Genomic DNA, 26,892 nt, shown 5'->3' on the forward strand with positions numbered 1-26,892 from the left:
TGCAGTGAGGGACAAACAAAAGGAGGCGCTGGAGGAGCGCGGCGGCGGGCGGCCGGACTGGGAGGTGGAGGGCCCGGGCTGCCTGCGGGCGGCTGCGAGCGGAGAGCCCAGGTGAGCGGGTCGGGTGGGGGATGAGACGCGCGCTGTCACCGCACGGGACGCTCTCCTCGGACGCGCGCTCCGCCCCTTCAAGTTCTGCGGGGCTCTCGCTGCCCAGGGGCGCCGGCCACCCTGGCCCCGCGCTGGGCTTCGCTCCGCCCTGCCTCCCGCGGGCGCCGGCTCCGGTCTCCACCCTCCAGGCCGTGCGGCGGCGCGCGAGCCCCCTCCCGGGCACCCTGTTCTCCGCGCGCCTCTCACCCGAGTTTCCGCCGCGGTCCTCAGGCCGCACTTGCCGCGCTGGTCCCCGCAGATCCGCGCCCCTTGGCGCACGCGCCCCCTTCCCAGAGGTTCCACCCGGGGTTCTCTTGACAGCTCCCCCACCAGCTCTTACAGTTCTTGGCCGTGGGCTTCCCGGCGCCGGCTTCTCTTTAGACCACTCCCTCTTCCTGATCTCCCGGACTGTCCCCTGCTATGGGGAAGGGAGCACAGGCTTTTGGGACCTCAGACTGGGGCTCCCTGAACGACCGACTCCTGATATGAGAGTCTGTTTCGTTCTGTCCCTGTTTTGTGCATCTCTTGGGCAGGAGTGACAAGTACAGGAGGTTGTTGGTGAGCTGGAGGTCAGCAAAGGCGACCCCAAGCTGAAGGAACAGCAGAGTTCGGGATGACAGTGGCAGGGGGTGGGGGCTTGTTTTTTGAGATAGGGTCTCAACTATGTAGCCTTGACTGTCCTCAAACTCTCTCTGTAAACCAGGCTGGCTGGCCTCGAGCTCACGGAGATTCACCTGTCTGGTTCCTGAGTGCTGGGTAGAGACGTGGGCCTCTAACCTCTGTTTGAGACCAGGGTTCTTGAACCTGCCATGCACTGGACTGGAGTGAGTCAAGATGGGCTGGTTCTGCTTGATACAGTTGTTGTCTTGTTTTGAAAGAACACATTGAGTGAGCATTAGCTTTTTCTTGATGGGAACTGGGCTGACATAGTGGTAGTTCTAGGACAGCCACTCTTGTACAACCTCCTCTAACGCTGCCCTAGCTAGGACAGGGACAGCTTTAAGGATGAGGTGTGGAGGGGAGAGAGTCTTTGTGAGGATGGGGACACTTGTCTGCTGAATTTTGGAGACAGAAATGAGTAGCCAGAGGCTACAAAGTCTTTTCCTGCCTTGCAAGTGTGTCAGTGGTCTCTTTAACTCTGCCATCTGTGTTATGTCCTCTGAAGTAGAGAAAATGGCCAGTGCAGGAAGAATAAGTTGACCATTGAGGGTAGGAGAGGGGGTATATTCAGAGGCTCAGGGGTGGTGCCAGTGGGCTAGGCCGTTCATCCTGCTGTTTCCTTGATGAAGGTCGGGCTCTCCTCCAGCTGTCATGGGCAGGCAAGGGCAGGTGAGCAGTGTTGGAGGACAGCTTCCTGGAGATTTTCTGGGGTCTGAAGCTCCACATTGTTTGGGGGATGGTGTACAAAGCAGGGACCAGAGAAGCAATTGACAATACCTCCCACACCCAGGAGTCAGCCTCACATTCCTGTTCTCCATACCTAAGGCACATTTGCTAGGATGGAGTTTCCTTGCAAATCTGAATGGCCTTTGTGGAGGGCATGGGCTTCTGAGGGTCAGCCTAATGGGGCAGAACCCCCGCTTGCTGCCTGGAACCAGCCTGTTCCTAGGTCACTGTCCTGAGACTGTAGATTTTCCAGGTTTTTACAGAGACATTGAAGGGCAGGCTGACCAGTGAAGACCTCTTGATAACTCAGAAGGAATAAATGCAGACATTAAATAAATATAGACTACAGTGGTCCTGAAGCAGCCCAGAGGAGAGAGGAGGGAGTCTTGGTCATTGAGCAGGCTATCCAGAGTACATGTCCTTCAAGAAGGGACTAGAAGAGTCAGTGAGTCCAGAGTCCTACTTCAGCCCTGGCTGTGAAGTAGACAAGTAACTGTTCAGTATCAACAGTGTTCCAGTCCTGTCTGAGACAGAGGGTGGGGCAGAGGTGGACTGGATGGCCTCTGGTGCTTTGCTGCATGGTCACGTATAGCCTGCCTGTCTTGTCTTCCTGTGGCTTGGGGGACTGAGTTTGGCCTCCATCCTTTACCAGAGCCGACATCTCCACAAGTGTGACAGCTGCTTCCCAGCCCCTCCTAGACACTCCACCTCCCAGGTCCTGCTGTCTGCTGCTTCCTTCCTGGTTAACTACTGCTATATTGCTCTAACTCCCTCATAGCTGGGCCACACTCCCATCTCCGGCTATTGTTGCTGTCTTCCAAGTCTGGAGCGGTGCCCACACTTCTCTCTCACACAGCCACCTTATCTTTGGTAAGCAGTGCAGAGCATGGTGCCTGTCAGTAGTTGAGCACTTGCTCACTGTGGAGAGTCTGTCCTTATGTTTCAGAGAAAGTCCTTGTCTGGTCTGGTTCAGCCCTTGTCATTCCTCTCTGGCCATCTCCCATATCCGGGACTAGCTGTGACCAAAGAGTAGCTTGCAGCATATTGCCCACCTCTTCTCCCCTGCCTGTGCTATGCCTCCTGCCTGGATCCTTCTACTCCTCACACCCAGGGGTCACCAGATACCTTTTCTTCTAAGAAACTGTACTAACCCCTTTGGTCCCTAAGCCTGAGTCCCTAGCAGAGCCTTGCCTCCAGATTGAAAAAGCTGCCTTGAGGACTCTTTGGAGAACCAGGATCTGTGGGACAGGCTCCCTAAAAAAAAACTCTGTAAAACAATATATGTATCTTTAAGAGCCACAAACGTGCCTATTGATTGTAGCTCTCCCTTTCTCATAGGGCAGCAGCAGCGTCCATGGAGCAAAAGGAATGTCAGGGCCCTGTGCATCCAGACAGGGACCAGCCTCAGCACCAACAGCCAACACAAAGATAGCAGAGTCATCTCAGGGTAAGCTCTCTCCAGACTGTCTGTACTGCCTCTCCCAGGCAGATAGCATGATCACACCTCCATTTTCATAGTCCTTTGATGTGCATAGGATCCAGGGCATTGGAGTGGTGCCCGCTCCCTCTGCTTTGGTGTTTTGGGTTCTATTTTAGTAGTGACGGTTGAGCCCAGAGCCTCACAGGTGTTAGATAGACAAGCATTCTACCTTCAAGTTACTTCCCAAAACTCAGTGTGTATCTGAGGTTGGCCTTGAACTCCTGATCTTCCTGCTTCAGTCTCCCAGTCCTGGGATTATAGGCACACACCACCATTCTGGGGCAATGCTGGGGCCTCTTGCATTCCTTCAGGAAAAGCTGAGGCAGAGATGGAGGTTGGGGGACTGAGGCAAGAACAGAGGACCAGACCCAGACAGTTAGAGGAGCTGAGTTCTATCTACAGCCTCAGCTTCCTTCATGGTGGGTTGAGCATGTTGCTTCAGCTTGTATGTGGGTCAGCACTGGACAGAGACCACTGCTCAAGCTTTGGCAAACGATCCTGCGATCCTTTCACAGTATGTTGTGCAGACTGCACTGCAGGGTCAGCAGGCCAGCGCTAGGCAAAGACACGCTCTGCCTAATGCCTTCTCCATCCACACCAGTTCTCAAAAAGGTTCTGAAGAGAGGGATATGCGACTCTTACCATCACCCGTTCCTCCCTGCAGATCTCATTGGTGCGCATAGCTAGAAATGCTGCTGCCTGTGACACATTTCCCAAGAGGTGTCCCTTGGTCACTGAAGTTAGGGAACTGTGGTTGTTCCAGGACTTGTCAGAGCCTTGGAAGCGTGTTCCTGAGCACGACGAGTGGGAGCAGCCTTCACACTGGCGTGGTCCCACGCAGCTCTCTTGGAGATAGGAGCCTTTATACTCTGTATAGTTTGCCTTTTCTCTGCTTTTTGAGGCAAGGTCTCTTGTACCTGGGGTGGCGGCTACTACTTTCAAAATCTATGTAGTGGCTGCCTACTCCTGAGCTAGCCTCAAACAACAACTACTACTGCTATTACTACTATGACTTCTTTTTCCTTTTCTTCCTCTACCGTCTTCTCTAGTATTTTTTAAAATTGCTTATTTATTTTTATTTTATGTACACTGGTGGTTTGAGTGCACGCATGTCTGTGTGAGGGTGTCAGATCCCCTAGAACAGGAGTTACAGACAGGCAGTTGTGAGCTGCTGTGTGGGTGCTGGGTATTGAACCCCAGGTCCTCTGGAAGTGCAGACAGTGTTCCTAACCACTGAGCCATCTCTCCAGCCCCTCTTCTCTAGTTTTATTTCATTATGTGTATGAGTGATAAACTGTTTTGCCTGCATGGTGTCTGTACACCATGGGGGTACCTGGTATCCTTGAAGCTCAGAAGATAGCTTTAGATTCCCTTGAACTGGAGTTAGAGACAATTATGAGCTGTTGGAAATTGAACCAGGGTCTTCTCCAAGAGCAATAAATGTTTCTAACTCCTGAGCCATCTCTTCAGCCCTGGTTTCAAACTTGTGATCCTTTTACCTCAGCCTCTAGAGGGCTAGAAGTACAGATGTGCCCCTCCATATTGTTTAGAGTTTGACATCAGAGAAACGGTAAAGTCCTGACCCCATCTTCTCTTGGACACCTATTTCATGAAAGTCAGGTCACTTTGGGGCTACCTGCTTTTGTTTGTTTTTGGTTTTTGTGTGTGTGTTTTGGTTTTTTGAGACAGAGTTTTTCTGTGTAGCCCTGGCTGTCCTGGAGCTCACTCAGTAGACCAGGCTGTCCTGGAACTCAGAAATCCACCTGCCTCTGCCTCCCAAGTGCTGGGATTAAAGGCGTGCGCCACCACTGCCTGGCTGGGCTATGTGCTTTTTAGCGCTTTTGTTTCTTGGAAGGGCAGCCTGTGTCTGGCTCAGACAGGCTGCGGAGGCTGGCAGACAGAACAGAAGGCACATTCCTCCTGCAGCACCCCTGGGGCCCTACTGGGCCTTTCTGACTGTGTGGGGCATTGACATCAGAGAGGGAGGTGGAAAACGCCTGGTGTGTGGTGCTGTCATACTCTTTTGTTTATGGGAACAAGGTCAGCAGTGACTGCCCTGCCCTGTGGGAGCTTCCTGTTGGTTGTTGAGGAACTCTGTCCCTGGGGAGAGTTGGCTTGAACTGAAGCTTGCCTTTCTGGGCAGTGGAGAACAGGAAACCAGAGGAAGTGCCTATGTGAGATGGGAATTCCTTCTCTGCTTGTAAACAGTAGAGTCCATCATGCTGGGGTGAGGTGTGACCTCTGCTGTCTGCCTGAGCTAGGGCCCAGGTGCAGCTCAGGGAGAAGTGTAACATTTGAGTGGAATTGGATTGCTGTATATGCCTGAGTTTGTCACGTGACTGTTTGTCCTTACAGTACCTCTAGGTCAGTTTTGTATTGGTCGCAGAGAGTTTCAGACAGAAATCCCACAGGTTGGTTGGAAGACAAGGAAAAGGGCTTCCCAGTTGTTTGAGTCTACAGAGCCACTGATAGGCACAATTAAATATCAGTAGGTTTTTACAGATTTATTTATTTAGTTTATGTATATGAGTACGCTGTAGCTGTCTTCAGTCACAGCAGATTCATGGAACTGAGACTCTGGAAGGCTGTGACCCCACTGCAGATGTCCTGAGATCTCCTGGTAAGTTTTTTTTCTGTCTCTTGAGAGCTTGAAATCTCAAAATTAAATTGCTTGCTGCATTACAGCCTCACACTCCCTCTAGAGTAAAAGTGGCTGTAAAATTCCATGGTTTCACATGTGACCCCCATCTCCGAGGCGCATCTGCCAAACCTGTGCCCTCTCTGACACTCAGATGACAAATGTGTGCCCAGTTAGGTGGCATGGCAGAACCCTGGCCGGGGGCACCGTGCATTCCCCAGCTGGGTCCTTAGGTTCTGATTTGGGGAGTGGATAGGCAGCTTGCCTTTAGCTGGGTCCCCTTGCCTGCTTGTCCAGGCCAGCACCTGTTCCCCTGGTCCCACAGCAAATGGTTCTGCAGCCTGTCCAGGGTGCTTACACCTACATTTCTTAACCAATCTCAGAAGACACAGCAGATGTTCATAGCAGGTCATGACCAGTCTTCAAGGCTACTTTGTTCCCAGGGGTGCAGACCCAAAATTGGGCTCCAGTTTCCTTAACACCTGGAGTGCTAGAGGCCCCTGAGTATGACCTGCTTACAAAGGCCTCATTTCTGTCCATGCCTCGTCAAGAGGAGGCTCTTCCTAAGAAGCACCTCGAAAGGCAGTGGAGGTGGCGAGGCTGTGGAGGCAGCGAGGCTGTGGAGGCAGCGAGGCTGTGGAGGCAGCGAGGCTGAGGAGGCAGCGAGGCTGAGGAGGCAGCGAGGCTGTGGAGGCAGCGAGGCTGAGGAGGCAGCGAGGCCTGTGGAGGCAGCGAGGCTGAATAGGCAGCGAGGCTGAGGAGGCGGCGAGGCTGTGGAGGTGGCAAGGCTGAGGAGGCAGACCTGTCGTCTTAGGACTGCTTGGCACAGTAGCAAGTCGGATCTAGGTCTGTCGTGCCACCCGATCCTATAACATCAAATCCGTTCACCTCTCCGGACCTCAAGCTCTTCATATTGTAAGGGACTTTCAGCCCTCCTGTTCTGAGAGCAGCAGTGTGCCTGGAGTCCAGGCTGCTTTAGCTGGACAGGAGGAGCTCATGAGTTTACAGAGGCAGCCTGGGCAACATCTCAAACAACCCCTAATAAAAACTATAGTAAACATTTTTACTGCATAGAAATGATCCAAAAGCTTTTTGGGGACCACTTCATTTGGGGGACCCCCTGCAACCCTCCAAAAGAAACAAATATTACAGCTGTTTTACAGATGAGATGGAATTCTTTTCCCAAGTCACTCACTGGTGAGGTTGGGAGCCACCAAATGGTTTGCCATGATGTTGGAAGCTGAGGGGCAAGCAGAACTGGGCACATAGCAAGGGCAGTGGCTGGGTCTAAGCTATAACGGCTAAGCTGTATACTGGATTCCAGTGGCCAGTGGGGGTAGTCCAGGAGGTCGCCCTTGCCTGTTACCTTTTACCAGAACACAGCCGCACCCCTATGTGTTTGCAGAGGACAGACCTGTTTGGGAAGCCCTGCCCTAGTGCCAAAGCAGTTCAGGTACTTTAACCCTTCTGCTCCAGCCTGCCGGCTTCCCTGGGCTATGTCCCAGGAGGTGAGGGTAAGTCCCAAGCCCACAGTCTCTTACGCATTCCAGCTGGGCTTAGGAGTCTGGCCAGGATAGGGGGCTGGGTCCCAAATGAGGGTGAGACCTCCCACCTCCTGGCCTAGTACACGAGGAAGCATAAACCCTGGGACAGAGTCATAGGCTTGAGCCACTCAGTCTCACTGGGCCTCTAGTGACCAACCCTTCCCCTTCCCCAGGAACATTTTAGCCTCTCTCTACCTGCAGGGAAGTTTCCCCTTAGGTTCTGTTTGTGCTTCAACAAAGGGCTCTCTGTGCTCTGTATGCTCTGCGGCTGAGAGGGCCTGTAGCCCAGGTGCAGGAGCTGCCCGAGTCTCTGGACATGCATGTTTTGGTGGTCTCTCTCCAGATGGAAGGGGCAGCATGTAATCTCTCTCTCTCCCCGTGAGAGTGTGTGTGTGTGTGTGTGTGTGTGTGTGTGTGTGTGTGTGTGTGTATAGGAAGTATCAACAGGGGCTCAGTGGTTAAGAGCACTGACTGCTCTTCCTGAGGTCTTCAGTTCAATTTCCAACAGCCACATGGTGGCTTACAACCATCTGTAATAGGATCTGATGCCCTCTTCTGGTGTGCCTGAGGACAGCTATAGTATACTCATATAAATACAATAAATAAATCTTTTAAAAAAAAAAGATCAACAGAAAATTAGGAGCAGTGCACACTGCTGTAGTTCCAGTCACTCAGATAGCTGAGGCTAGCTAGAGGATTGCCCATATCAGGGCTTCAGAGCCACCTGAGCAACATAGACTCCTCGTGAGGAAAGAGAAGAGGTGTAAGAGGGGAGGGTGAGGAAAGGAGGAGGAAGGATGGGAAAGGGGGGCCCTGAGCAGTGGCCTTTCCTGAGCCCTGGAAGCAGAAAGATGGGAGGAACAGCAGAACTGTGGGAGGGTTTCAAACAGGTGTAGCACCTGTCTTCAGTTCCTACAGTGGCACTCTGACTAGCCACCGTCCCACCTTATAGTTGAGATAGCATGGCCGAATGGCACTTGCTCTCCAAGCTCTTCCTACCATGTGTGTACCCCTTAGATTAGAGTTACTGTGGCTGGGGTGTGTTACAGGGTGGGGGAGCACACGCTGACCTTTCCTCACAGGTCCTTGGTGGTTTAGTTACAGTCCCCAGCAGGCTGAAGGCTTTTTCTTACGTGTGTTTCCTATTTAAAAGCACATGATACGTAAATCACAAGGTATAGAAGAGACAACCCCATGACCTTACCTAACCTCTGACGTAATCTCACGGAGTTTATGTGCGTTTCCATACATGCAGTAGGGAGGGGGTTTGTTTCATTTTGTTTTGTTTTTAAGCTGATGGACTGTTTTCTAACAAGAACAGGTTTATGGTAGGTTGCCACAGCTCATGTGGTCAGTCTTACGCCGCGGTGCAGTTGTTCTCAACCTTCCTAGTGTTGCCATCCTTTAATACAGGTGTGGTGACCCCCAACCATACGATTACTTTGTTGCTGCTTCATAACTATGATTTTGTTATTGTTATGGATTGTAATGTAAATTCCTGATATGTAGGAAATATGATATTTGACTGATGTGAAAAGGTCTTTCAATCTCAAGGGGTCTCAAGCCTCAGGCTGAGATCACTGCTGTAGTGATATTTTTTAGAAGGCAGGTGAACAAGATGGGCCAGGAACTAAGCCTGACAACTGAACTCACTCCTCAGTTGCTATTTGATGGGAGGAGAGTGCAGACTCTCCCTCAAGTTGTTCTCTGACCTGCACTTGCTCTGTGGTGTGTGTTCCCACATGCGCACAGGCACACGCACACGCGCACACGCACACGCGCACATTGAGTAAAGGGGAGTAGTTCACTACAGCTGGAAAGATTGGGCAGCTCACTCTTGAGTCTTCTAGCTGCAGAGAGTTTTTGGTTTTGTTTTTTGTTTTTAAAATAAACTCTGTTCCCTTGCCTTTCTCTCTTCCTCTTTTCTTTTGTTTTTCGAGACAGGGTTTCTCTGTGTAGCCCTGGCTGTCCTGAAACTCAGTTTGTAGACCAGGCTGGCCTTAAACTCAGAAATCTGCCTGCCTCTGCCTCCCAAGTGCTGGGATTAAAGGTGTGAGCCACCACACTTACCTCTTGCCTTTCTCAATAAAATAAAATAAAATAAAATAAATAATAAACAAAAATTTAAAGGCTTCAAAAAAGTAGACTTGAAGGTGAGGAGGTACAAAAATAAAGAGTGGGCTCATACTTCGTCTTTGTTTTTATTGTATGACCCACATGTAACATAAGATCCTTGTTCTCACTGTGTTGGGCGCAGGCTGGTGCCTCAGGTCAAGGTTGCTGGATGTCAGGGGTGGTGGTGGATGCGCTCCTCCCTGTACAGAAGTCACCTCCTCTATCTGAGAAAGGTTCATCTTGCAAAATAGAAACTTTGTCCCCATCCCACAGCCCACTCCGCGGGGACTGAATATGATGACCCCTTGGAACTGTAGTTGGTGTCACCCTGCAGCAGTAGCCCTGTCCTGACTGATTGCTTTTGGGGATCACACTCCTCATCCTTGTCAGCAGCTTCTTATTTAGGCTGGTATCTTGGGGGACAGTATCTGGGTCATTGTATACAGATTTATGAAGCGGGAACACTCCTATTACAGAGTTACAACAACAGATGTTTAAGTTAAATTACGTGCTTGGGCCAAGAGTATATCATGCTGGGGATGGATTTGAAATCATTTGTCTCCTATTCCTCCTCTGCCGTCTGTCTGTCTGCCACCTCCACCTAGGGGAGAGCAGTGGCTCTCAGGGTTGCTGCCTGTTTGACCCTTCTGCTCTTGTGTGTGTGTGTGTGTGTGTGTGTGTGTGTGTGTGTGTGTGTGTGTGTCTGGGGATGAGGCAGGATCTGGCAAGGATGGAGCTGTCCCGAGTTCAGCTGTGGGATAGTGTTTTTGGGCAGAGTGTACTGCTTGGAAGGGGGCGTGCTCACTACCATGGTAACCTGTACAGCAGCCACTGCTGCCCGATGGGCCCTCACAAGTGTGAGCATGGGAGAGGACCAGCCCCTGGGGGCAACTTTTGTATAATGAAGTAGGTCAGGCACACAGGAAGGGAAGTGTCAAGGTTGCATCGGACCTCCATTCTCTCCTTCCACCATGTGAGTCCCAGAAATCTGACAGAAGGACAGATGGACAGAGTTCAACAAAGTGTGAGATCTGGGAATGTCACATGTGACAGTGTTACCTCTACAGCTCCAAGGGGAAAGAACGGGGCCTCAAAGCTGTGCCAGCCTCAAGTGTCACAGCAACAAATTCCGGGAAATTAAAGACCTGAAGCAAGGGGGCTGGAGAGATGGCTCAACAGGTATCTCTCTGCTGGCTGTTCTTGCAGAGACTTTAATTCCCAGCAATCACATGGTGGCTCAAAATTATTTGTAATGGAATCTGTTTCCCTCTTGTGTGCATGAAGACGGAGCACTCATATACATAAGAGTAAAGAAATCTTTAAAAACACACAAAAAGCCAAAGCAAAGCTTGGAAATGCTCAGTCTGGGAGGTAGGTCAGTGCACAGCACACACCTATGACATGTGCAGTTCAGTTCTCAGTACCAGAGAGACAATCTTAACACGTCTGCCAACTAAGCTCAGACGCTGCACACTCATGGACTCCATGTGCCAGAGCCTCTTCAGACATAGAGGTGCCTCAAGTCCTCCCAGCCTCCTGGGTAAAAATGCCATCTCTGAAAGTCTTTCAACAAAAGAAAGTCAACAGGAAAGAGGACTGCAGCAAGGTAGCTCGTCAGGCACAGGCTGTTGCTAAGGCTGACCTGACTTCATTACCCACATCTACATGGTAGAAGGAGAGACCAAAGCCTGCAGTTGACCTCTGACCTCCACACATACCTCTCTCCAAAGAAACGAATCTAATAAGAATGAACTGTTTCCCCTTAATTATCGATTATAATGTGCTTATAATAAAAAGAGGTCATCCTGGGGTGAGAAAGCGTAGCGCAAGCAGGTGTCCTCTTGTTACCAGGGTTACAGTTAGCAGACTTTGAATCTGTCCTCGTGTCAAGTGTTTTTGTACAAATGCACTTTTATTTGCTGTATAGTATTTTGTCCTCTGATCGTGTAACAGCTATTTCATGTGTCCCCCCACAGCAGGTGCTTGTTTTCCTGATCCTTAGGCCCACTGTGTGGACACTCCTGGGCTGGGTCTGACCCCACTGTGTGGACACTCCTGGGCCATGTCTGATCCTTAGGCCCACTGTGCGAATACTCCTGGGCTGGGTCTGTCCTGCAGTTTGAACAGGCACTGGCCTGCCTTTGTTTTCTCTGCTCAGTCTGCTTGAGAAACTCATATTCCACCTTCCACACCCCAAATTCTACACAGGGGCCTGGGATGATGTGTAATGGTCCATGTTATACAGAATTCCCAGCCTTTTCTCTCTCCTCAGGCATCTCCTGCCCACTTGTGAGCATTTTGAGAGATACTCAGCCTCCAGGCCTGGGACATAGTCTCCAGAGGACATTGACTCATCTTTGCTAGAGCCAGATGGGGCTGGGGATGGGACTCAGTCGGTGGAGCTGCCTGGCACGCGTGAGGGCCTGGATCCCCAGTACTCTGTAAACTGGGTGTAATGCTACCTGCCTACTATCCAGCACTGGAGCAGTGGAGGCAGGAGGACCAGAAACTGAAGGCCATCCTCAGCCACAGAGCAGTGTTCAGGGCAACTTGGATTATATGAAGCCCTTTCCTACAAATAAACAAAGCGGTGGCTATAGTGTGGCAGGGCACAGAGGGCACAGCCTCTTCCGCCTTCCCTTCGTCTATTTCACCCCCTTTCATCCTTGTTCTCCATTTAGGAGTGTCTCCAAGCTCTGCACCTCTTGGGGCAGAGACCCGACCTGACCTATTTCCCTGTTGCCTTCTGAACTCCGTCTCAGAGCTCTGTAGAACACCTGATCCTCACACCTGACTGCCAGCTGTTCCCTTTCCTTCTTTAAGGCTGTAATGTATTTTGGATCTTATGCTCTGAGGTTTTTGGTGCTCAGAATGGAACCCAGGGCTTGGCCAAATACTTGCCCTTTGAGCCATGACCATGGGCTCCATAAAAAATTTTGTTTGTTTTTAAGATTTATTTATTTTTATTATATGTGCACTGGTGTTTTGACTACATGTATGTCTGTATGAGGTTGTCAGATCCCCTGAAACTGGAGTTACAGTCATCTGTGAGCTGCCCTGTGGGTGCTGGGAATTGAACCCAGGTCCTCTCAAAGAGTAGCCAGTTCTCTTAACTGCTGAGCCATCTTTCCAGGCCCTCCATATAGTTTTCTAACCAAGAAGAAAGTGTATATTGATTAGAAACCTAAGCTTCCATTTTAGTTCTCTGCCTCCTCTTTTCCATGGAGAGCCTCGCTGCGGTTGGTACAGAGGAGCACACTTTCATATCCTTCCGTGCTCTGGGCCAGCTTTTCCTTGACAGTGCCCATTCCTTCCCATTCCACTGGCCACTTGCCCATCTCCTATGTGCTGGACCCTGTCTCTCTCTCACCCTAGTCTCTTACTCTGTTCATCTCCTCTGTGACTGCGCCCACAGACTTTTCTTTTCAGTAGCAAGTGCTGGAGAGCTTACTACACTGGGTGGGGTGTCTATTCGTTCCCCTTCCCCTCACCCCCAGCCCCAGGCTCTGGCCTAAAACGTGGCACTATGTCAGGAAGGAGTCAGGGCTCAGAAAGGGAAAGCCATCTGCCTAGCTCACTCTCCTAGAGAGCAGCAGAGCCAGCCTGGCCCCAGTCTATTGCTCCTCTGCAGAGCTCAGGGCCTTAGTCCCACCATATTTTCATGGTAGCCTGACTGTGTTAGGAAACTGAGGTAGTATTTTTCCCACTGCAGTCTTGTTGAATGGTCTGGGGAGGGGCAGAAGACTGGGTTCTGTCACTTGCCTTTCAGATCCTTTACCCATATTTTACACTCCCTGGCACATTCCCTGGAGTCTGTACTCCTTCCAGACAGAGAAGCTAGACAGCCTGCAGAGAAAGGTCCTCCTCTCATGCACCTCTCTCATCCTTCCACTGCTCTCCCTTCTCACTCAGGCACGTCCAGGACAGCTGCCAGGTAGGTCTCCTCATTGGAATGGCCCGGGTGTGGATTGGCTGGGCTGCACTGTGCCTGGGTGTGTAGTCTGTCTTGAGCATGTATGCCCGTGTGTAAAATGGGCATGGCGGGTAATATTGAACCTTAGGGAAGAAGCAGAGTGTGTGCTGCATACCTACAGTCCCAGCATTTAGGAAACTGAAGCAGGAGGATTGCTGAGTTAAGGTCAATCTGAACTATATAGTGAAACCATGTCTCAAAAAGAAAAGAAAGGCCCGGCGGTGGTGGCACACACCTTTAATCCCAGCACTTGTGAGGCAGAAGCAGGTGGGTTTCTGAGTTCCAGGCCAGCCTGGTCTACAGAGTGAGTTCCAGGACACCCAGGGCTATACAGAGAAACCCTGTCTTGAAAAACCGAAAAGAAAGAAAAAGAAAAAAGGAAAAAAAAAGAAAAGAAAGATGGAAATGGCCTAGTGGCTAAGGCTCTTGCGCCTTCATTTGGTTCCCATATGAAGTGACTTACAACCGCCTGTTACTCCAGTGTCCTCTTAAGCAGGGCAGTGCTGTATGATCCCAGAGAGACTTAGAACCATGGGGTCCATGGAGATGGGCAGGCACTTAATGACAAAGTTTCTGTTGTGTAAGACAAAAAGGCTGTGCAGTAGCTAGTGGGGACATCTGAGCCACAGCTCTACCTCACAGCACTGGCCAGACACAGGAGTTACACAATGGTTACATTTATGGTAGTTATCTCATCATATCTCAAAGCTAGCCGAGAACGCCATGGGCAGCACAGTGGAGTCTGGACTGGGCCGGTTCCCAGCCTCTGCATGGAGAGCTGCTCCCAGTGTGGGTGCTTACTTCTCTTGCCCCCTGGGCTGCTGGAGGGTACAGCACCTCACCACTCCCTGTAGCTCCAGTCCCTCCCTGAGGCAGGAAGTGGGAGGGGCCACCCTGCTGGCTCTACCCAAGCCACATCCACCTGAAACTGCTGGTTTACCACACCCAGATCCACACCCATCCCTGCCCACTCCCACCCTTCTCTTTGTGAGAGTGCCTCTGTTTCTTACTCACTGTGTGCTGTGGACTGTGTGCTAGAGAAGCATCTGGTCTGGCTCAGGAGGGGGAGGGGAGCAGACCATGCCAGTTCAAACTGCGCCTGTAATACCCCTGCTGTTAGGGTTGTCCTCTACACAAGCCACTCTCAGGCCCAGGCCTCCTCTGGGATCAGCCCACACCTGGCCTGAGGTGGGGTACACTTTGGATGTTCATTACCCTCACAGAGCCCAGCTAAGGGCTACATAGCACCCAGAATGTGCTTTGAGATGGGATGGGAGCAGGTGGATACCGTGAATGGATAGGAGCGTCTCCTTTCCAAGGGAGCTACCAGGTCTTACTGCTCAGAGCCTGGGCTGCTTCCTCTGCGTCTTGGGCCCTGACCACTACTTTGCTGGGCAGCACAGCTGAGCTCGTCTTTCGATAGGAGGCTGGATATATTTCATGAACTGACAGGCTCAACTTTCCACCAGAAATCAAAGTTAAAAAGTACTGTGAAATGGAAGTCACAGCCAGAAACTGACTTGATCCTAGTTGTCTGTCTGTCTGTCACAACCAGTCACCTGTCTCACACCTCCCAGGAGTGAGACAGGGTATCTCATTCCCTTAGGTCCTAAATCTTTCCTGTCCCCTTCTCCAGTCTTTGGCTACCTTGGATGAGGCCTTGGAGCCAGGAAAAATAGTTCCCTGCTGAAAGTCAGCTGTGTGATTCAGCCAGCCCTCCCCACCGCACGCCTGTGCCCCTCTCTCCCAGGAGTGTGGGTGGTGTACAGAGCCAGCTGGTCATTAGGGGGCTGGGGCCTTCCTGTGAGGTAGGCACTCATCCTGGCCCAAGAATCCAGGCCTCACCAGGAGAGCTAGCTGGCTTGGTGGCTGCTGGCCTAGGGCAGGTGTTAGTGTCTGCTGGCCCTGAGGCGACCTAAACAATGGGAACCTAGGAGTGGGGACCCTGAATACTTGCAATAGTCTCTTAAACACCACAAGTATCCGGCACCTCCTGTGCATGGGACCTCAGGCAGGAGGAGGGCAAACTCAATAGAGCAGTGAAGCCTAAGCTTAGCTAGGAGTGGGCTGATGTCTTACTTGATAAAACGTGACATTGGGCAGGTGTTTGGCCTCCCAGAATCTCTGTTTTTCTGTCCACGAAATCGGTTAAAGAAGACAGCAGAGAGTGCACTAGAGCCGGTGTGGGAGGAGCCTGCCCTGTGCTGTGGCTATTGCCACTTGTACTAAATGCACAGGGCCTCCAACCTCACACAGGTGACCTCGAGAGACTGGTGGGGAGCCCTTGGCCTTTGCGGAGAGGATCACCACGGAGAACCTGTCCCTACTGCCATCATCAAGATCAGTGTGAAAACACAGGAGGTCCCTGGCAGGGTGCTCCACTCCTCTCTGAGAGAATGAGACCTATCTGACACGATACGTAACATTCGGTGTGAGAACTAGATTCTGATCATAAAAGCTCAATTTCACTTTTTAAAATGGGGTGGTGATGCAGCTCCTGTGCAGCATGCAGGAAGTCTGTGGCCTGGTCCTCAGCAGCACATAAACTGAGTGTGGTGGATTAGGGAGTAGACAGGACCAGAAGCTTAAGGTCACCGTTGGCACCGTATGTGCTGGATGAGTCTGAGGCCAGCCTGATGCTAGAGACCCTATCTCAGATGGCGAACCAGAAGTCGGTGAAAAAGCTGAGAGCAGCCGCGTTAGCAGGGCCATGGGTTTCCCTCCATCTCATGCATTTTATATTTTCCCAGATGCTCTCTAGTGAACTTCTGGGGATAGACACTTCCTATATCCCACTCACTACAGATTTGTAGAGCAGTGTAAGCTTAGGCTCCTTGGCAGAATGTCAAGGGGCTCCAGGGACTCCCCTTACATTCGTGTTTGTGGCACAGGCAAGCTCTTCCTAAAGCAGCCCCTGTTCCAGCGTTTCTCACACTAGGCAGAAGCCACTGTTAGACCAGGTTCCCAGGCTTCCAGTCCAGCCAGACAAGCTCTCTGGGGAGGCGGTCCTTGACTTGCTGTTTACCGCTCTCTTCCCCACACCACAGTTATCCACAGGAAGTTACCCATAACCTCCCTCGTGCACCCCTACCCCCAGGAGTCCCTAACTAGACCTGCTGTCTCTCCATAGCCCTGTCTACACCTAGTGTGTAGAAATATGGAGATGTGTTTTGGTCTCTTTTGTTTTTGAGATAGAGTCTATGTAGCCCTGGCCAGTCTAGAATTCTCTATGTAGACCAGGCTGGCCTCAAACACACAGAGATGTGCCAGCTTCTGCTGGTACTAAAGGTGTAGCCAGCCGGGCTGGTGGCCCACGCCTTTAATCCCAGCACTTGGGAGGCAGAGGCAGGCGGATTTCTGAGTTCAAGGCCAGCCTGATGGACAGAGTGAGTTCCAGGATAGCCAGGGCTACACAGAGAAACCCTGTCTTGACAAACAAACAAAAAAAACCTAAAGTTGTGTGCCGTCACACCTGACTACATTGTAGATGTTTTTTAGACTTCACAGTTTGTTTTATCAGAATGAGTTTCGGAGGGCTGGAGGATCAGCAGTTGAGAATGCTGGCTGCTCTTTCAGAGGACCTGGGTTCAATTTCTGGCACCGACATTGTCCTGCAACCTTCTGTAACTTCAGCTCCATGGGATTCAGACTCCCTATTTGTCCTCTGTGGGCACCAGACTTGTACTGGTGCACAGTCATACATGCATGCCAGACACCATATGTATAAAAAAGTAATTTAAAAGTTGTTTTGCCAAGCATGAGAGTGCATATCTCTAATCCCTGCACTTAGGAGCAGAGGGAGGCAGATCTTTGTAAATTCAAGGCCAGCCTGGTCTACAGAGTTCCAGGCCAGCCAGGGCTACATGGACTATCTCAAAAAAACAAAGAACAAAACATACAAACAAAAAAGACTGAGTTCTTGGTCTTCCTCACTGCTTCTTGTGAGGAAATTATCTGTGTAGCTCTGGCTGGTCTTGAACTTACTCTATACAGACCAGGCTGGCCTGGAACTCGGAACCCTGCCTCTGCCTCCTGAGTACTGGGATTAAAGCATGTATGTCTCACTACACCTAACTTGTAGGATGGAATTTCTGGCCATTGGTGGGGTTCTTATATTCTTCCCTCATTCTTGGGGTCCAGACTTGAGAGACTGCCTTGTGATAAACCCCTCTCCTGGTCCCTTTCAGGTTAAACCATGATTCCGGTGACAGAGCTCCGCTACTTTGCGGACACACAGCCAGCATACCGGATCCTGAAGCCTTGGTGGGATGTGTTCACTGATTACATCTCCATCGTCATGCTGATGATTGCTGTCTTTGGAGGGACGCTGCAAGTCACCCAGGACAAGATGATCTGCCTACCTTGTAAGTGGGTCACCAAAGACTCCTGCAACGACTCCTTCCGGGGCTGGGCAGCCTCCAGCCCAGAGCCCACTTACCCCAACTCCACAGTCCTGCCGACGCCTGACACAGGCCCCACAGGTATCAAGTATGACCTAGATCGACACCAGTACAACTACGTGGATGCGGTGTGCTACGAGAACCGCCTGCATTGGTTTGCCAAGTACTTCCCCTACCTCGTGCTTCTGCACACCCTCATCTTCCTGGCCTGTAGCAACTTCTGGTTCAAGTTTCCACGCACCAGTTCGAAGCTGGAACACTTTGTGTCTATCCTGCTCAAGTGCTTCGACTCACCGTGGACCACACGGGCCCTGTCGGAGACAGTGGTGGAGGAGAGTGACCCCAAGCCAGCCTTCAGCAAGATGAACGGGTCCATGGACAAGAAGTCATCTACAGTCAGCGAGGATGTGGAGGCCACCGTGCCCATGCTGCAGCGGACCAAGTCACGGATTGAGCAGGGCATCGTGGACCGATCGGAGACGGGCGTACTGGACAAGAAGGAAGGGGAGCAGGCGAAGGCCCTGTTTGAGAAGGTGAAGAAGTTCCGGACTCACGTGGAGGAGGGGGACATTGTGTACCGCCTGTACATGCGGCAGACCATCATCAAGGTGATCAAGTTCGCCCTCATCATCTGCTACACCGTCTACTATGTGCACAACATCAAGTTCGACGTGGACTGCACCGTGGACATCGAGAGCCTGACAGGCTACCGCACCTACCGCTGTGCCCACCCCCTGGCCACGCTCTTCAAGATCTTGGCATCCTTCTACATCAGCTTGGTCATCTTCTATGGCCTCATCTGCATGTACACACTGTGGTGGATGCTGCGGCGCTCCCTCAAGAAGTACTCGTTCGAGTCGATCCGAGAGGAGAGCAGCTACAGTGACATCCCCGACGTCAAGAACGACTTTGCCTTCATGTTGCACCTCATCGACCAGTATGACCCTCTCTACTCAAAGCGCTTCGCCGTCTTCCTGTCTGAGGTGAGTGAAAACAAGCTGCGCCAGCTGAACCTCAACAACGAGTGGACGCTGGACAAGCTGCGCCAGCGCCTCACCAAGAACGCCCAGGACAAGCTGGAGCTGCACCTGTTCATGCTCAGCGGCATCCCGGACACTGTGTTTGACCTGGTTGAGCTCGAGGTCCTGAAGCTGGAGCTGATACCCGACGTGACCATCCCGCCCAGCATCGCCCAGCTCACAGGCCTCAAGGAGCTGTGGCTGTACCACACGGCAGCCAAGATCGAGGCTCCTGCCCTGGCCTTCCTGCGGGAGAACCTGCGGGCCCTGCACATCAAGTTCACGGACATCAAGGAGATCCCGCTGTGGATCTACAGCCTGAAGACGCTGGAGGAGCTGCACCTGACGGGCAACCTGAGTGCAGAGAACAACCGCTACATCGTCATTGACGGGCTGCGGGAGCTCAAACGCCTCAAGGTGCTGCGACTCAAGAGCAACCTGAGCAAGCTGCCGCAGGTGGTCACGGATGTGGGCGTGCACCTGCAGAAGCTGTCCATCAACAATGAGGGCACCAAGCTCATTGTCCTCAACAGCCTCAAGAAGATGGTTAACCTGACGGAGCTAGAGCTGATCCGCTGTGACCTGGAGCGCATCCCTCACTCCATCTTTAGCCTCCACAACCTGCAGGAGATTGACCTGAAGGACAACAACCTCAAGACCATTGAGGAGATCATCAGCTTCCAGCACCTGCACCGCCTCACCTGCCTTAAGCTGTGGTACAACCACATTGCCTACATCCCCATCCAGATCGGCAACCTCACCAACCTCGAGCGCCTCTACCTGAACCGCAACAAAATCGAGAAAATCCCCACCCAGCTCTTCTACTGCCGCAAGCTGCGCTACCTGGACCTCAGCCACAACAACCTGACCTTCCTCCCCGCCGACATTGGCCTCCTGCAGAACCTCCAGAACCTGGCCGTCACAGCCAATAGGGTGAGTGGCCTGCTACAGGTGCTCAGAGGCCTAGTGTCTCTGGACAGTTGATGCTCTGGGTTCTAGAAACAGTGAGGGTTCAGGAGTCAGACCCATAGGCCACATTGCAGGTTTGCTAAATCACAATCTGGGCTGAGTCTGTCTTTGTCACAGAGGATCAGTGTTGTGTATAAAACACAGGAATCCTAGCACCAAGGTTCTTTTAAAATGGGTGGTGGGAGGCACGTCTTAACTTGGAGTTTGTGGTATCTGTCTCCCAACAACATTTTGAGCCAAGAGACCAGCCTGTGTGTCCCCAGCAAGAGAAACTGTGGGTGGCTATGCTGGCTGAGGTGAAGCCTGTGGTCTCTGTAGCTCCACCATGGCCATCCCCCTCCCTTCTCTGCATCAGAGTGGTGAAGAACAAAGTCGGGCTTAGATGGGTGGGCTCATCCCCACTGCTTTTCTGGAGAGGAAATTGAGGGCCAAAACTGTGGAAAGCAACACCCTTGAAGTGTAGGTGGCCCCTGTGCACCAGCTCTGTGTGTGACTGCAAAGCCCCCACCAAGAGGTAATGGGGTAGTTAGACGGGCTGAGGGCAGAGCACTTGTGTGGCTTGTGGTCAGGGGAAACCAGCTGCAGTCACTGGATGTTGCCTCGGAGGTTCCCTTGACCTCAAGGCTTACAGATGTCTTCTTCTAAAAGGTGGGGGAGCCTAAGGTTAGGGCTCAGGAGACAGAGTTAGAGTGCCAACAGCCACCACCTCTGTGCCTCCATTAATCCAGTCCTTAAAGTAAGCAGGCATTGCTGGCTCTTGAGTGGGAGTTGTGGTGGCCTTCAGCAGGCGTGACACTCCTGCTGCCAGCAGCTCTTTCTGCCAGCCTCAGGTGTGAGGGCAATGGATAGATCTAGCTGGGGACTCAGCTTTGCATGGCCCAGAATGTGCTTCCGACTGCTGTCCCTGGGCCCCTTCAGTGTAGGCCAGCCTGGGTCCTCCATGTCATCGGGATTGGAACAATCTCTATTTGTTTTGGTTTCTGTACATTTGAGAATGCTCAAGGCTGATGGTCCAACTCGGGTTGTTTCTGTTAGAGTGGGAGCCTCTGAAAAGAGGACTTGGAGGTCCATGAAGAAGAAAAACAATGTTTGGGAAGCACGGCACAGGCCAGTCCTGTCTTTTTGGTGGGGGTGGGAGGTGGGGGTGCTAAAGAGTGTTGGAGGCTGGTTACCTCAGGGAGTTGGGATAGACTGTCCATCGCACACCCTGAAGTGCTTGCTGTGCCCCAGGTGCTGGGCTGGGCTCAGGAAGGTGTGGGCTAGCTTTCAGCCTTGTCTTATCCTGTCCCTCACCCCCAGGTTCTCATACCAGGCTTGCCTGTTAGTGTCATGCCTATTGGCTGAGGTCACCCCTTAGGGAAGGAGCTGGCGGAGGCATGTTGTCCTGTACTAGAGGAAGGGGACCCTCCGACACCCTGTTTAGCACATTGCTTAGTCACATCCTGTCTCCACCCCTACAAGAACCCAGATGCCTTTTTTAGGGAAAAATGTGCTTGGACCAGTTAGCAGACAGACTGGACAGGGCCCTCATGGATTTGAGACCACAGTCGGGTGGGCGGTGAGGTGGGAGGCTTGAACTGGACAAGGCTGCTAGAGACAGAAATGAAGATGAGTCTGGGAGGAAGTGTGGGGTTCTCAGGTTTCTTACACCCCGAGCCAGGACCTGAGAGAAGGTGTGGGTCTTCAGAGGGATGATCAGTTGTGCATCTGTGTTGGGCTCTCAGGGAATTGTCCTGAGACTCTCAGTCCCCTTACTGTGCTACTGGATGAAGAGGGGTCTTTGGTGTAACCATCCAGGAGAAGGGAGAGCGGGAGAGACAAGGATCTGTCATGACCTTTCGAGTGAAAAGTAAGGCTGGCTTGGAGCATGTGGCTGCTCGTTTGTGGGGCTTCAGCGCAAGAACAGATGTGGATGGAGCTTGTGACTGGCCTGCAGCAAGGCTGGTGGAAGGGCAGCTTGGGTGTGTGAGCTCAGAGATGACAGTGCTCTAGATGGCTTGGTCAGGAAGGTTGAGGAGCCTTAGAGGAGGCAACATCCTAGAGGCTCCTGGAAGACTCGTCCTTATTGAAGACCATGTGACCATTTCTACACTAATCAGGGAGAGACAGCAGAGGTGAGGTTCAAGGCAATGGGAAACAGCTTTCATCCTTCAGTGGACCCGGGACCCAGGGGCAAAGGATATGTGTGGCTATGTCAAGGAGCCAGGCTAGCAAAGTACCTTCACTTCCTCCGAGGCCTAGGGACTACTTGGTAGCCGAGTGATGGTGGTGAGGTTCTGGGGAGAGGATCATCAAGAAGGCATCTGTAGAGGTGCGGACTGACTGAGTGGACCCCACCACTCACTGGCCAGAACTATCTCTGCTACCTTTGACTTTATCGTTACAGGAGATCATAGGATGGGGGCAGTGGTGGGGGCAGCGGGAGTGGGGGCAGGGAGGCAGCATGGCTATTCTGGGAAGGCTTTGCTTCCTGGGTCCTGCAGAGCCCACTTGACTTTTATATCCGTGAACTTCAGACTCTATAGGCACGTTATCCCATCTCTGGCAGCTGGCCACAGCGGGGGAGACATATTGAACAAGTCAGTTAAACTCATGTGATCAGGCTGTAGCCACACTTGCTTCCCTGATCATTGCGTCCAACACTGAGAAAGAGTTCTGACTTAGGAATGCTGGAGATGAGTGTTTCTAGTCCAAGCTTTGTTTCAAAAATGGGGAAACTGAGGCCCAAGAGGGCAAGAGGCTTCCTTCCTGTTCTTGAACAGGGCATTGTATTTGGCAGAATGAGAATGTGTGAATGGTGGCAAGAAACAAAGCCTGCATCCTGTCACCATAATGGGCATGCAACCTCAGCCGGTGCGTGTCACCTCTCCATACCAGGAGAATAGGGACAGTGGTGGAGTTCCTGAGAGTGGGCGTTGTGCAGCTCTACCCGTTCCCTGTGACTTGCCCCTTGCTTTTTTGTTTATTTGTTTTTGTTGTTGTTTTTGTTTTTTTTTCAAGACCGGGTTTCTCTGTGTAGCCCTGGCTGCCCTGGAACTCACTTTGTAGCCCAGGCTGGCCTCAAACTCAGAAATCCGCCTGCCTCTGCCTCCCAAGTGCTGGGATTAAAGGCGTGTGCCACCATGCCCGGCTGCCCCTTGCTTTATAGACACAGAACATTACTGCTGAACCAGGCTCAAATTGTGATGTCTTCAGTATGTGAGACAGTCACAGAGCATCCACTAACACTGAGTGAGTTGACAGTGTCTGTGCTGAGGGCTAGAGAGATGACTCAGTAGTTAGGAGACTCTTCTAGAGCACATGAGTTCAGTTCCCAGCACCTGCATCAGGCAGCTCACAACTACCTGTAGCTGCAGTTCTAAGGATGCCAGCACCCTATTCACACAAGTGACTCCCCATATAGTGATGCCCCATAGATATAGATATATAGATATAGATATAGCCTGGAAAGCTGGCTTCTCAGTTACCAGTGCTTGCTGCTCCTGCTAAGGACTTGAGTTCAGTTCCAAACACCTGTATGGCCGGCCACTCCCAACTGTGTCTAGCACCCTCTTTTGGCCTTTGTGGGCACTAGGCATTATTGTGGTATGTAGACACATACACAGGCAAGCACTCATAACCTAAGAAATCCATCCTGCCAGGCGTGGCGGCGCACGCCTTTAATCCCAGCACTTGGGAGGCAGAGGCAGGCGGATTTCTGAATTCGAGGCCAGCCTGGGCTACACAGAGAAACTCTGTCTCGAAAAAACAAAACAAAACAAAAAAGAAATCCATCCTTAGAGGCTGGATTGCTGGCTTGGAGGTTGTAAGCACTTGTTGCCGAGAACCTGAGCTTAGTTACCAGTATCCACATGACTACTTAAAACCATTTGTTAACTCCAGCTCCAGAAGATCTGATGCCCTCTTCTGGCCCTCCACTAGACATGCACATGGTTGTACATAGCATACTTGCAGGCAAGGACTCAGACACATAAAAATACGTAAATTTATAAGACAACAAAACAAAACCCAAAACAGTATCTGTGCTCAGAGTAAGGCTACCTTGTGGTCTGATAGCTGAGGAAGGCCTGTTCTGGAAGGAGAAGGGCTCTAGCTGGGATTCTGGCCCCTCTCAATGAACTCTCTCCAGTTTCCAGAAATTGCTGCCTTACATTCAGAAACTGCTGTTAAGCTAGGCAGGACCAAGAGCCTGGCCCTGGGCTCTGGAGGTGTGTGGGATAAGCATAGCTGCCAGGTTGATATGTCTCTGAGGGCAGGTACTGGGTAGAGCCCACTGCCCAAAAGATGACAGAGGGATTAGCATAATGGATGCTGTGAGACCCATCCTGGAGGCAGTCATGATGGCTTCCTGGAGAAAGTAAGTGAATAACTGTTGGGCAGTTTGGGGCCTACGGTAAGGACTGTCAGCATCCAGAGGAACTGATGTGAAAGCCCTGTCCAGCCATGCACCTCACCCTAGCCCTTTGCTCCCTCCTGCAGATTGAAGCGCTCCCCCCAGAGCTCTTCCAGTGTCGGAAGCTACGGGCTCTACACCTGGGCAACAATGTACTGCAGTCGCTGCCCTCGAGAGTGGGCGAGCTGACCAACCTGACGCAGATCGAGCTTCGGGGCAACCGGCTGGAATGCCTGCCCGTGGAGCTGGGAGAGTGCCCCCTACTCAAGCGCAGCGGCCTGGTGGTGGAAGAGGACTTGTTCAGCACACTGCCACCTGAGGTGAAGGAGCGGCTCTGGAGAGCTGACAAGGAGCAGGCCTGAGCACAGCCTGGAGCAGCAGCAACGAGCCTCCGCACACCCTCAGGCCAGATGGGCAGCCCAGCTCTCCCAGGACTGCGACAGCCAGCTGGGTCCAGCCAGACCAGAAAGCAGGGACTGAGGGGCTGGTCCCTTTCCTCCCGCTGGGACATGGACACCCAGGACAGGCACTTGCTGGAGACCAGAACCTCTGAGACTAGTCTCAGAGTGCAGTATTTGGACAATCAGGGTCTTCACACTGGAGGCCATCTCTGCCTCAGAGGCCGAGCCAGCACCAGAGGCCCAGGAACAGTAACTTAGATCTGGGTATTTATTTTTTCCACTTCCCATCTTTTCCCTCCAGATAACTTACACATTCCCAAGAAGGTCCGGCTCTGTGGGAAGTGTTTAGCACCCTGGCAGTGTTCACCTTTTTCTTTTTAGGTGATGCTGACAGAATCAAGTGCCCACCCAGACTTGGGCAGAGTTGGGTAGGGTGAGCCAGCCGTAGGACAGTTGCCTTATTGGCACTGGGCTAGGCTCTGGCAGCAAAGCTTGTGGAAGACCAGGCCTCCAGGTGGAAGGGTCAGGCCTAGGGCTTGCCCCATCAGGTTTTGAAGCAATTTTAGATTTTTTTTTTAAGTGAGTTTTTTTGTTTGGTTGGTTTTTTTTTTTTTTTTTTTTTTTTTTTTTTTTTTTTAAGCTTTGAAAATGATGGTTTGGGTATTAAAAAAAATTAAAAAAAAAAAAAAGACACTAAGGCCAGTGAGTTACAGTCTCAGGGTGGGTGGTGTTTCCCCCTTGAGCAAAGCAGCAAGACATTGAACAGAATTTCCTGTCTTTGGGGTGTGGGCCAGGATGTCTTCCCAATATGTCCTGACCGTGGTCCAGAAGTGCCGTGCTCTTCTCTCCTGGGGCAGGCTTTTATTTTTGTTTGCTTTTAAGGTGGTTTTTTTTTTGTTGTTGTTTTTTTTTTTGGTGTCCTGTTTTTTTGTTGTTTTTTTCTCCTCCATGGGTCTTGGCAGGCACCCTTTTCATGGCTGTCAGCCAAAAGGAAGGCTCTGGAGCTGCCAAGAAAGGGGGAGACTTAGGCTGGCTAATTCCCAGATGAACGGTGCTCCATTCCCCTCCCTACCCCCACAATGCCCCTCCACACACACAGTGTTAAGGAGCCCAGAGCAGCTGCTTCCCCTCCCCCAACTCTGTCCCCACATCATGGGTTTGCTCAGTGCCACCCCTCACCTCTTCTGCTTACATTAGCTCTGTCACCATCTGGTCCATCGTGAAGAGCTGACATTTAGAGGCAGATTGGGCATGAGAGGTCAGCACTGGGAGGGCAGGCTCCCCAGTTTTAGGGTTCCAGGACAGTTTGTACTGGGCACCTGGTTTGCACACAGTACAGTTTAGCGTCTAGTGGCGGTAAGCCACTCTGCTTTAGATCAATCACTAGGGTCCCCACTTAGAAGGGTCCTCGCCTTAGATCAATCACATGGACACTAAGGCACGTTTTAGCGTCTCTTGTCTTAATGATTATGTCTGTCTCTCCGTCCATTTGTGTTTTCTGCGTCGTGTCATGGATGTAACCCTTGGAAATACTGCACACTAGCCTTTGACAACCATGAAGCAATCCGTTACACGTGGGTCTGACTTGTAGACTCAGTTCAGATATCAAATAAATCTATAACACAGTTGCCTTTGGAGGTCTCCATGCCATAGAACTCGGGGTGTCCCTTCACTTCTCTGGGGTGTTTTGGTCCTGCTTGACTAGTTTATTGAGGGACCACTGCTCAGGCTCTGCTCACTTTTCTGCCCTGTGAAACTTGAGCATTGTGGAGGCAGTTGCCAGATGTGGTGAGCCAGTCAGAGCACCTGTAAGCTCCGGGCGTGGTCAACCATGTCAGCTCCTGACGAGGGGTCTATGGCCAGCACATTTTCTGTTGTCCCAGGCACTTGTTATTTAGGCCCTCACGAGCTTTGATTGGTCAGGGCTAGAAGAAGAATCTACAATAGGAGCCAGCAGCCAGAAGTCCTGGTTCCAGTCCAGTTGTCTTGTGCTGAGCCCATCTCCCCTCTTGTGGCCTCTATATCCCCATCTGTGCCTTGGGCGTCTCTACCCTTTTTTCAGAAGATGCTTGGGGTTCCAACTCCCAACGCTTCATGGTTCTGCAAAGGTAAGGCTGGCAGTCAACCACTGGGAGGCCTCCCTGGCTCCAAGCCCCTTCTAGGGTCAAGGGCAGAGGCTCTGAGAGAGCAGATTCCAGTTCCTTTAATTTTTTTTTGTCTGCTTACCACCTCCTGCATTGGAATAATAATGGCACGGGCAGGCTTATTTAAAGGGGCTGTAGTTATACAGTAGTATGTAAGAAAGGTGTATAGATTGGGTGGACAGGAGGCGTTGCTATGAATAGAGCCTAAGACCTTGAACATGCTGAACAGGCATTCTGTTCTTCTGCTGAGCTACAACCCCTAACTTCTGGGTGATCTACG

The 26,892-nt window shown here is 51.6% G+C and overlaps 1 protein-coding gene across 1 annotated transcript; it reads left to right on the plus strand.

Moving 5' to 3' along the window:
* Positions 1-74: 74 nt before the first annotated feature.
* On the plus strand, positions 75-26,096 carry Lrrc8a (leucine rich repeat containing 8A VRAC subunit A). The gene is made up of 4 exons (NM_177725.4): positions 75-111; positions 2,875-2,983; positions 17,474-19,638; positions 24,154-26,096. Exons 3-4 carry the CDS (start codon positions 17,482-17,484, stop codon positions 24,427-24,429), a joined length of 2,433 nt encoding a protein of 810 aa, NP_808393.1. The 5' UTR covers positions 75-111; positions 2,875-2,983; positions 17,474-17,481; the 3' UTR covers positions 24,430-26,096.
* The last annotated feature ends 796 nt before the right edge of the window (positions 26,097-26,892 follow it).

This window comes from Mus musculus, chromosome 2, assembly GCF_000001635.26.
Source record: "Mus musculus strain C57BL/6J chromosome 2, GRCm38.p6 C57BL/6J".
Classification (NCBI taxonomy): domain Eukaryota; kingdom Metazoa; phylum Chordata; class Mammalia; order Rodentia; family Muridae; genus Mus; species Mus musculus.

Coding starts and splice junctions, on each gene's coding strand:
- Lrrc8a (NM_177725.4), top strand. CDS start 17,482: ATGATTCCGGTGACAGAGCTCCGCTACTTTGCGGACACACAGCCAGCA. Junction 19,639..24,153: donor TGGCCGTCACAGCCAATAGG/GTGAGTGGCCTG, acceptor TCCCTCCTGCAG/ATTGAAGCGCTCCCCCCAGA.